General features: G+C 42.9%; 2 protein-coding genes across 6 annotated transcripts in view; both read right to left on the bottom strand.

Annotated features, from left to right (window-relative positions):
- Positions 1 to 3,615, bottom strand: part of LOC125299843 (saccharopine dehydrogenase-like oxidoreductase) — a 13,383-nt gene extending 9,768 nt beyond the window's left edge. For 2 of the 3 annotated variants that reach the window (XM_048251323.1, XM_048251324.1), the window contains exons 1-3: positions 3,195 to 3,615; positions 2,710 to 2,822; positions 2,163 to 2,243 (exon numbers count right to left, since the gene is read on the bottom strand). In XM_048251323.1, the coding sequence (XP_048107280.1) occupies positions 2,163 to 2,243; positions 2,710 to 2,822; positions 3,195 to 3,546 (546 nt within the window). In that variant the 5' untranslated portion in view covers positions 3,547 to 3,615. The remainder of the gene's footprint in view (positions 1 to 2,162; positions 2,244 to 2,709; positions 2,823 to 3,194) is intronic. The other variant, XM_048251325.1, reaches the window with a different exon arrangement.
- Positions 3,616 to 5,358: 1,743 nt separating this feature from the next.
- On the bottom strand, positions 5,359 to 9,371 carry LOC125299532. Of its 3 annotated transcripts, XM_048250848.1 has the most exons (6): positions 9,261 to 9,371; positions 9,004 to 9,095; positions 8,312 to 8,896; positions 7,817 to 8,056; positions 5,697 to 5,842; positions 5,359 to 5,487 (listed from the first exon to the last, which is right to left on the bottom strand). In XM_048250848.1, exons 3-6 carry the CDS (start codon positions 8,843 to 8,845, stop codon positions 5,415 to 5,417), a joined length of 993 nt encoding a protein of 330 aa, XP_048106805.1. In that variant the 5' UTR covers positions 8,846 to 8,896; positions 9,004 to 9,095; positions 9,261 to 9,371; the 3' UTR covers positions 5,359 to 5,414. The 3 variants fall into 3 exon arrangements, 1 of the variants encoding a protein (XP_048106805.1); XR_007194385.1 differs by having other exon boundaries at positions 7,744 to 8,056; positions 9,004 to 9,371; XR_007194386.1 differs by lacking the exons at positions 5,359 to 5,487; positions 5,697 to 5,842 and adding an exon at positions 7,658 to 7,694 and having other exon boundaries at positions 9,004 to 9,371.
- Positions 9,372 to 11,292: the final 1,921 nt, after the last annotated feature.

The following is an 11,292-nucleotide window of genomic DNA, read 5'->3' as shown; positions in this document are numbered from 1 at the left end:
CAACCCAACTATTTCATCTCTAAATCAGATGGCCCACTCCATTGGTACATTGCCTGCCTACCAGGGAAGCCCAGGGGAGATTATACACATCTACAGCACACTGAAATGACACACTAAAGTGACAGTATAAGTATATATACTCTTTTGATCCCGTGAGGGAAATTTGGTCTCTGTACTTATCCCAATCCGTGAATCAGTGAAACACACTCAGCACACAGTGAACACACAGTGAGGTGAAGCACACACTAATCCCAGTGCAGTGAGCTGTCTGCAACAACAGCGGCGCTCGGGGAGCAGTGAGGGGTTAGGTGCCTTGCTCAAGGGCACTTGCTGACATCATAGGCGACACCTGCTGCACATGAATCAGTCGGGCAACCCATGACGTTAGCCCGTTGAGGGTGAATGAGAAAGGCCACCGGCAGCACAAGAAAGATGGCAGTGCACCATGAGACTAAAAGCATTTCGCTCAGTCGCTACAACCAAACCTTCAGCGCTGTAAACACAATTCTTGGATTGGATTCGATTACATTCAACTTTATTGTCATTGTGCAGAGTACAAGTGCAGAGACAGCGAAATGCAGTTTGCGTCTAACCTGAAGTGCAAAAAAGCAGAAAAGTGCAATGTGATACACACAGTATATTCTGTATGGCTGTTGAGCCCCTGGTTCTGATCTCGCTAAAGGTTGGGTGCCTGTGCTTTGATTGCCTCTCTGCAGCAGGTGCATCAGGCTTCTCTGTGTGGAGTGGCATCCTAATTAGCAGGACGGTATAAGGTAGGGACCACACTCGACATGAGGACACAGCAGTGGCTTAGAGACGCACAGCTGCTCCAGTCTGGCTGGCTTTCGACGCTCATTCATTTTAGCCGCTAGCACACAGGTGTGTTTAAAACTCTTTATTCCATTCGTGCTACTCACAAGCTATGTGTGGCCTCCCCTTTCAGATCACGATGCTCTGAGCTACCAAGCGTGCACAACAATAGCTGTTTGCTCTTGATGAAAGTTTCGAATGAAAACATTTGGCTGATGTGATTTGTTTTGGGGATTCTGTTTGTTTGCAGTCTTTTTAGCTGGCTTGTGCAATGCATCACTGTCAAATACGCTACTTAAAACAAAATAGTCTATAGCCACTCTACATCCAGTGCTTTAAGCTCTTGAAGCTTCTGAGACTCATTTGCCTGAGTGGGGATCTGGCAGCGGAACTTAGTGACTCAGCACTGAAGCAATCACGGGGGAACATGCGTGTTAACAGTGGCCATGATGTCCGTGTAAAGCAGGCCCTGGGCAGCGAGCTGAACTTAGTGACTCACCACTGAAGTAATCACGGGGGAACATGCGTGTTAACAGTTGCCATGATGTCCGTGTAAAGCAGGCCCTGGGCAGCGAGCTGCCCTCAGCACGGAGCATGGCGCAGGGGGCGTGTTGCAGAGATGCTCGTGGGGGAACATCGTATCCTCGGCCTCAGCTGAAGAAAGAAACCACGAACCCCATACTGTATAGACTAAACTGACCACTGATGTGTGAGCTGCGTCACTGACATACTGAGGAGAATGAATGGAAATGTTTACTGTCCAATGTTTACTGTCCATTTACTCTTATATGCTTACTGTATTGCTTTTGTTGTTGGTCCAATTGTAAAACACAAAGGGGGCAGTTATCATCCCATTGTAGCCATACTGAGTCCTGTAGGGTGCAGTCTGGTGACACCATGCACTGACTCTGATCTAATTCTAAAAGCTTGACATGTGAGTGGGTACAGTGTAAGTGTGGGTAAGTGTGAGAAGACACTGCAAGTTCATTCTACAGATATATATTATATACTAATATTGTACAGATATATATTATATACTAATATTGTACAGATATATATTATATACTAATATTCTACAGATATATATTATATACTAATATTGTACAGATATATATTATATACTAATATTGTTCTAGTCTAATTGTGTGATAGTCACCTTCAACAGAAATAATATTTTAGCTGAATGGTATCTCATTTGTATTCTGTGCAATAGTAACTCAGTTCAATGATAACTCATTTGTATTCTGTGCTTATTTAAAATTGTAAGTTGCTATATGTGCAACAGTAACATAGTCCTTTTCAACAGACTCAACCCAGTGAGTGCGATAGCACTGATGGTAAAGCTACTGCACCTGTGGTTCTCCGCAGATGTCAATGTAGTGTGCCCCGTTCTCAACGCACGCTTTGACCACCGGCTCCCCATAGAACCTGTACTGAGGAAAGAGGACAACACTGCAAACTTGTTAATGCATCTATGCCACAGTAATGAGCAAGAGTGTGTGTTTGGCTTCTACATAAACAAAATGGCTGGCCTCCCGGAGGGAATGGACTTTTGTTTCGCAACGCGTGCACTTTCCAAAGCATCTCAGAGGTGTACGAAAGCATCTGTATGCTGAGTTTACAGACAATAGTGGCTATTTTTGTGGTTCAATGCACTTGCAGTTAACACCGTTTTGAGTTTTGTCTATGCTGCAACGCTGCATATTATGAGCCATTGTCAATACTTAAATCTAGGACTAGACACACTATGGACAGATTATTTATTTTCTTTCTCTCTTCAGTCACTGTGTGTGTGTGTGTGTGTGTGTGTGTGTGTGTGTGTGTGTGAGAGAGAGAGAGAGAGATGGAGAGAGAGATAGAGAAAGAGAGAGAGAGAGACAATATAAGATCTGGACTTACTGGCCCCACACAGTTCAGCACAATCACAGCCTGTTTGCACATGATGGCCAGGGATTCTGGTTGACGAACATCGGCCACAATGACCTCCACTGCGCACTTCAGCTCTGGTGTATCTGCTCAACAAAATCACAAGTACAATTATGGAGGAGGACCTCTGTAAAACCGTGGACGCCAGAAAACCGATATATATATATATGACGATATTGCACATATTTAAGGAATACCATGTAATCCACGAAGGACATTGTTTTTTTAAAATATGCAGTAGACATTAAAATAGCCACCTGGGTTGACCCATGCGGCGGCGGCCACACGCGCCGCCAGAAAACATATTTCAAATCAGCCCTGATGAATAAATGGGTTACGAGAAAAAAATTATTGGAATCAGTCGTAGTTTTCACTATTTAACACAAAATAACTAGGCCTATAGCCTAGTTAGTCAGTATTGCATGAACACCTAGATATTCTTCACGTAGCCTGCCTACCGAGGGTATTCGCAACATGGTTGAGAACGTTCTCAAGTTTCCTCCTGCTTCGTCCTGCTACCGCCCATTTCAGGTTCCCCTCCGGTCCCTCGCTGATTGCCTTTGCGACCTCTTCCACGACAAATTGTCCAGTAAAGCCACTAGCTCCGAAAATTACAACATGGTAGGGTCTTCTGCTTGAAGTGGTCACAGTCGCCATTGTTAGACTCAGCGTGCTGTGCTGACAGATATGAGACACGGGACGTGTCGTTTCTACAACTAATCTTGTGGGATTAGAATTAGTGTAGCCTGTTGCATGCTTGCAGCTCAATATAGTTGTGCTTACTGAGAACATAGGTTGCAATTTATTCATCTGACTGGCGTTTGAACATAGGAAAAACCTCGTTTCAACTATAGGAGGCTACTTTTCGTAAAAACCCAATTCTATATGATTCCAAAGGCCAGTGGTATCGCAATACTTCACATTAAAATGGAGCGACAGTGACATCTTGTGTCCAGAGATTGAAATGGTGTGGTATCTGCGACCAAAGTTGTCATCAAAAAGTTTGTTTGGCAGAGGGCCCATGAAAAACTTGTAAGACTTTGATACACGTAACAATTTTGTCTTTGGAGCATTTGGGGTCACAATGAGGTAATAGCCTATGTCAGTGTTTTTCAACCACTGTGCCAGGGCACACTAGTGTGCCGTGAGAGATCATCAGGTGCGCCGCAGAAAATTATCCAAATGTCACTCACTGGTCCAGAAAAGCAACTGTTGCATCAAAGAATTTATAACCACATGCTCTCATTGATTGTATGATTGCACTATTTGTGGTATGCAGGCATTGTACAACGGGGGCCCCATATCCAGTATTCAGAGAATCCTCACATATCCAGTTCATAACAACAATTAAATTAGATATAGTCACCTACAAATAAAACAGAGGGTGCTTGTTTTATTGAGCAGGTCTTGCATAGAAGCCATAATAAGGCCATATCTGTGTATTATTTGAAATTTTAGGCTATGGTATGTTTATTTTTTCTTCACACAGGATGTTAGTGTGCCGTGGGACATTTTAAGTGTCAAAAGTGTGCCGTGGCACAAAAAAGGTTGAAAAACACTGGCCTATGTCATAATGAATAAAGTTAAGAGAAGACTTGGCTGAGTAGCATAACTCTTGAAACTAGTATTCTGTATTTTTCTTGAGCAAAAATGATTCAGGATGTTACGATTATGAATCGATATGCGATTTTATATCATGGCACATAAACATAATTTTAGCCATACAAAAACTATACAAAAAGAAACCATATGTCTGACAGCACTGAGTGTCTGAGAACCGCACCAACGCAGTTCCAGTTTTACTGAGGACCTTCTTCAAGACTGCAGAAGTCCAAACAACAATATTAAGGAATTAAAAGCAGATGCAAGAATATGAAAATGGGGTTTTAATTCAAATTTATTTTTAATTATTAAAAATAATCAAAATGGATTGCTGCATCATTTAGTCTTCTTTGGCACTGCAGCGGTTCAGTTTTCGAAGGAACTGGAAAATACTTCAAATAAATGAAAATTACATCATCAGTAACTTTCAAATAAGCTGAATGCAGTATGCATTTGCATTTTCTACAGCTGCTTATGTCAGTTCATCTAATTTCTCTCATCTGAAATGCATTCTTCAAGCTTGGGCTTCAGAACTGTGACTTGCCCAAATTGCTGTTGTCCATTGGTGGTGCATGAAGGCATTGCAGGTGGTCTCTGAGCATGCATTCAATAATGTAGTGTCAGTTTTACCTCACACCTCACAACAACAGACATCAGGGCACTCCCTGAGGCACAGTCAGTTAAAACTAATGTAGAGTTTCAAGCCAAGGGCAGTGGCAAAATGTGCGCTTATGGACTAGGCTGGAGCCAGGCCCTGTTTCAGGTTCAGGATTTCATTCAAGCTTTACAGGGAAGACTGACACCATCTAGTGGTAGAGATAGGCACAAAAAAGACAACCCAGACAGTTGTTACTGTAATAGTATGGTGCCCTGTTTATCTATCTATAATTAAACATAAAGCAGGCATGTTGGGATGCTCAGAAGATATTTTGCAATTCTCATCAAGAATATTCTGATAGCCAAACAATAATATCCCTAAGAAATGAAATTAATTGAATTACTCATGCAGAAATGTGACCATGGATTTCTATTGAATTTATTTATGGTAGCTAGGAAAATGAAACTAATACAAATGGTCACAGTGGGTTGGTGGGCCTGCTTAGTCCTCTTGCACTGCAGCAGTTCCGTTGTCCGAGGAAATGGAAAAACCTACAAACAAAAGAAAACGTTTCACAGAGTTTTTGCAATTTCTATTACAACATCAATAACTTGGAAGTATTCAAAAACGGCTTTCTGTTGAGCTGACAGGTATAAGTTTACATTTCCCCCAACTTCTTGTGTCAGTTCATCAGCAACCTCAAGTCTAGTACATTCTTCAAAGAGATCGTGTTAACTGTTTTGTGTGGTTGCAATCTCACCTCTCTTTAATGCTTCTCGTCTTTTTCCTCTCTTGCTCTACCCCGCTGTCACCTGCTGCTAGGGACTCAGAGGACAATGTGCTGGTAGCCTCTGGACTTTGACCATCAGCATCCAGATTCACCATCAAGTGCTCTGCCACAGCACTCTGTGTCAAAGAGAGAGAGAGAGAGTGAGAGAGAGAGACAGACAGACAGACAGTAAGAGAGAGGAGCTTGACTGTCATTAGGTTGCTGCAATACTTTTCCTTCAGCTACATATTTACTGACTGCAGCAGTCAGACTGGACTTCTAATTCGCTAATATTGTCCAACTTCTGCCTGACACCTAAATATGTCCAACATGTGTGTAGATTACATACACAAAAGAAAGAAAACTGCTCCATCCTGCTTCAATGACTACCGCCCTGTGGCACTGACACCCATCATCATGAAGTGCTTTGAGCGGCTTGTCATGTCACATATCAAAGCCATTCTCCCCCCCACCCTGGACCCCTTCCAGTTTGCATACCGAGCCAAGCGGTCTACAGAGGATGCAATCTGCTCTGCCCTCCACCCAGCCCTCACCCACCTGGAAAAAAGAGACTCATATGTGAGATTGCTGTTTATAGACTTCAGTTCTGCATTCAACACCATAATACCACAACAACTCATCTGCAAACTTGACAAACTGGGACTCAGTACCTACCTCTGCAACTGGCTACTGGACTTCCTCTGTCAGAGGCCCCAAGTAGTACGTGTTGGCAACAATACCTCAAGCAGCATCACACTGAGCACAGGGGCCCCAAGGCTGCGTGCTCAGTCCGCTGCTCTTCACCCTGCTGACGATGACTGCACTGCAACCTACAGCAACAATCACATAGTGAAATTTGCTGACGACACAACTCTGGTGGGTCTCATCACCAAGGGCGGCGAGACTCAATACAGGTTGGAGGCTCGACCATCTGACCACGTGGTGCAGGGACAACAACCTCCTGCTGAACGTCAGCAAGACCAAAGAGATTGTTGTTGACTTCCGGAGAGGTCACACCCAACACCTGCCACTGACCATCGACGGTGCTGTGGTGGAGAGAGCGAGCAGCACCAAATTCCTGGGGTGCACATCAGTGAAGACCTCTCCTGGACCACCAACACTGCATCACTGGCTAAGAGAGAGCTCAGCGCCTGTACTTCCTGCGAAAACTCAGGCGAGCAAGTGCTCCACCAGCCATCATGACCACATTCTACCGAGGCACCATTGAGAGCATCCTCTCCAGCTGTATCGCTGTGTGGGGCGGAAGCTGCACTGAATACAACAGGAAAGCCCTGCAGCGCATAGTGAACACAGCTGGAAGGATCATTGGTGCTTCACTCCCCTCCCTGAAGGACATTTACACCACCCACCTCACCCGCCCAAGGCGACCAAAATTGTGAGTGATGCAAGTCACCCGCTCACAATCTGTTTGATCTACTGCCCTCTGGGAAGAGGTACAGAAGCCTGTGCTCCCGCACTACCAGACTCACCAACAGCTTCATACACCAAGCTGTAAGGATGCTGAACTCTCTCCCTCCTCTCCCCCCTCCACCCTCAGCTACATAACATCCTGGACATTGGACCCACAATGGCCGCCTGCACTACTCCACCTGCACACTTGAACACTTGCACACTTGTACACTTTACAACTTGGTGTTGTTGTCCTGAAAACACAACACTTCTGCTGCTCTTACATAACTTGCACCACTATGCCACTTTCTTTATTATTTAGGTCAAACAGTATTTTATAGTATTTTACAGTATTTGCACTAGTATTTTATTGACTGTCTATGCACAATTTCAACAAAATTTTGCTGCTCTTATTTTTTTATTATTATTATTATTATTATATGTGCCCTCTTATTTACTTATTTACTTACTTTTTTGTTTACTTGAATGTTATGTTTGTCTGTGGACTTAAAATTGGTCAAATATGTCTTGTCTTCACCGTGGGATAGTGAGAAACGTAATTTCGATCTCTTTGTATGTCTGGAACATGTGAAGAAATTGACAATAAAGCTGACTTTGACTTTGATACACCATAAAACTCTATCCTGGGTTATACTGGTGAGGAGTATGACATGGTTCTGATGGTCTGATGGTTCTTTCACCTGCGTGGAATGTTCTGAAACACTTTCTAAGTCTAGGTCCTCTTGTTCTCTCTTGCACTGTATGGGAGGCAGAGGGGCAACTGGGTTGCAGAATGCTCTCAGAAGGGGTGGGTTCAAAGGGAGGAGCTTGGCTGGCAATGGGGGTAGCTTGGATGGCAGAGGAGGAAGTTGTGATGGCAGTAGAGGGAGCTTGGATGGCAGAGGAGGGAGTTGTGATGGCAGAGCCAGTGTCGCAGCACTCTGTATTGTTGAAAGAAAAATAGCATTTTGTAATTGACGACGCTTCAAGGGTGAAAGGCTGTACTGATACTAATGCACCAACAATATATGAGATGAAATGACAGGAGCTAGGATGTTCCTTTCCTCCGCATCCTCTATCATATCCATAACTTATGAGTACTGTGCTATCTTAGGAAATTATACATTAAGAACTAGACACTAATATTTTGACAAGATAGATCAAAACAGAACTGCATCTTTTTTGCAGTAACTCACAATGTTCTGGCGTCCTCCATTTTCTGCTGTATTCCAGAGCTGAGCGACTCTGGCCACTGCGTCTCTGCTCTGCTGCCTGGTGATGGTGTCCAAGTGTAAAACTTGCTCCCTCCACGTTGCCCACTCCAAGCTGTCCTCTTCTTCCTCTTTCTTCACCCACTCCTCAAGCTCCACCATTCTCATGCGGTCCAGGGAATGTATTACCCTGGGTAGCTGAGCAATAGCGTCTTTGAGCATTGCACACTCTCCTTCTTCCCTTTTTTGATGGGAGATGTGTTTCTTTCCCTCGTTCCATTTCTCCATTTGTGTGACCCGCGTCTGTCTACCCTCCAGCAGGACCGCTAACTTCCTCTCTCTTTCCCCCTGTCTGCTCCTCATCACTTGTTTCATCTCTCTCCTCATGCTTTCTATGGCCACCTTCAAAGCCTGTTCTTGACCTGTTGCAGCATCCCGCACAACCTTCAGCGTCTCAGCCCTGAGGTCTAAATTAAGCCTTGGTGAGCTAAGTCTGTGAGGTTCTGAAGAAAGATGCATACGTTCCAGATCCTCTGCAGAAATTAATTTGGAAGTGAACTCAGTCAGGTCCTGCAAGTGAAATGTGAGGTGATCACTGATCAGTACTGTGATTTACATTCCAACTTTATCTAAGATAGGTTTCTTTTTTTATGTGCAATACATTTTCCGAGTCTTACCCCATCAAAGTCCTCTGCACTGGATTTGACCTGGGAGGTTGCTCTCCCTTTGGTCGCTGGTGAATTACTGTTCACATGGGCCTAAACATAACCTTTTTCCACAATGTTTAAGGTGAAATGGGTAGACCTAGCATTTATTATTACTCTACTTATTATTTGGAAACGCACAGTAGACTAGTATGATTCATTTAAAAAGTGGAAAGATAGGGGGGACTTATAAAAATCAAATAAAATTACCGAAATTCCTCCAAACTCACCATAGTGAAGAAGACGCAACCTCTTGATTGTAGGACAAAATGTGAATTCGCTATATTGATAGGCTACGGCAGAACAACTCTCTAGTAAACTTCCTTTCCTCGATCGGTCTGTTTGTGTGTTGCTTTGCGCTCCATCCAGAACAGATGCATGGAGTTTTAAGTGCGTCGTTTATGACGTTTATGACAGCAACATTATTGCGTAGTAAATAAGCAGCAAAGATTCTTTCAGTTCATTCAAAGATCCTTGATTAGGCCTACTAACTCACTGGTTCAATCGCTGTTTTACGCACATGCCTATAGATGTTTGTTATAATTCATTGTTTTTCAAACTCATTGTCATTGTATAAATATTAGGCTGTTAGTTAATCAAAATAATATGGGATCCTGAACTGTATCAACAGGCATAAAGGATATTGTCCCAATTGGACTCGCAGCAAGCGTGGGGGATGTGGGTGTTATAACGTACACACTTTTGCTGGAACGCGATTCTATCCCCCACACTTTTTGTCAGATTAAATTGAAAGTAAAATATGGAAATAAACGCTCCCGTAAAGAGTTGGAACCGTATCTACCATAACGCACACACAGAGAGACACAATAGGTCTGTTGATTTGATTGAACGGTCATCCAGCCAATCACATTAAGTTAACCAGTGAAGAACTAGAGCCGCTCTGATCAAATTCAAAGTGTGCGTCTTTAAAGGCTGTGCTGCTGCTTGGGTCTGCATTATAACGTCTGCAGTGAGCAGATTTCAGGTAGAATTGAAATGATAATTGTTACCACTATGCTAATTTAGTAAACCAAAATTCACTGTCTGACTGACAGTTTTTGTCACAATGTAGAAATGCAGGGAGTCAAAGTGAAATCGGGGGTGCGCGCACCAAGGCACTCATTGTTTCTGCAGAAAGACCTTGGCCCTATTGTATAGCGGTAAGAGTGACGATAGCTCACGTGTAGACAATCATTTAATCAGCTTTTCGTTTTTATTCTTCTGGTTAATTAAATTAGTTCATAAATGTGTGTTTTTTCACTCTGCCGTTCTGTCCCGATGTGATAATGAGGCTAGTTGGCCTCCTCATCCTCTTGTGCCGATTGCTGTCCTCGCATGGACCTCTGAGCCCACTGGCAACTTTTCGATCTCTTGCCTATTAACCTCCATGGATACACAGTGTACTCCGCTCAGTTAGCTGTTACATACATGCTAACGCGTATAAAATGGAGCAGGGTACTCAGCTGGCCTTAAAGACTTATATCTGTTAGCCGATATATTTTTCCTATAGGAAATAGCCTATTAGGGAAACATATGGACCAATGCCAATCTCAGCGGACAGGGATAACATCACAATTGTCAATTTTATTTATTCATACATCCTTTCTTTCCTTCATTCTTTCTTTCTTTCTTTCGTTGTTTATCAGTTAGCTTTACAGGTGCGTTTTCCAAAAGCATAGTTTCTAACTACGATGCATCTTCCAAATCTCAGTTGACAGCTGCGTGACACGTTACAGATACGTTAACGATACGAAATATGGTATTGAAATTATGTTGGCCACATTTTAGTAAGAGCTAACACATGCTCTTATTTTTTACTTTTCCAAAATTAAAAACGTGATATGTGACAATGTGATTAAGTGTTTGTGCATGCGTAACTCTACTCACATTTGGCAGTGACACTACCAAGATAGTTGCTATCATAGTTAGCAACTATGCTTTTGGGAAATGGACCCCTGTAAAGCAGGGAAAAAAGCGAATTGACATTTCGATATCCATGAATCAATGCAACATTAGGCCTACAGGCTATACAAACATAGCATCAATGTAGGCAGGCCTTGAAATATCTAACACCCAAATATTTTATATACTGATATTATTTTATACTTTCAAAAATATGTTACTGTCGTTTTAAATAATCAAATATTAAACACTGTGATCAGAGATTTGGTGCTACTTTCTGTGGGCAAATTGGAAACGAGAACATTCGAAAGATGCTTTGTTTTTTCTTCAGACTACAGGGCAGCCATGCACAAAGCAGCA

Source organism: Alosa alosa, chromosome 8 (assembly GCF_017589495.1).
Source record: "Alosa alosa isolate M-15738 ecotype Scorff River chromosome 8, AALO_Geno_1.1, whole genome shotgun sequence".
Taxonomy (NCBI): Eukaryota; Metazoa; Chordata; class Actinopteri; order Clupeiformes; family Clupeidae; genus Alosa; species Alosa alosa.
This window is presented reverse-complemented; position numbering and strand designations above follow the sequence as displayed.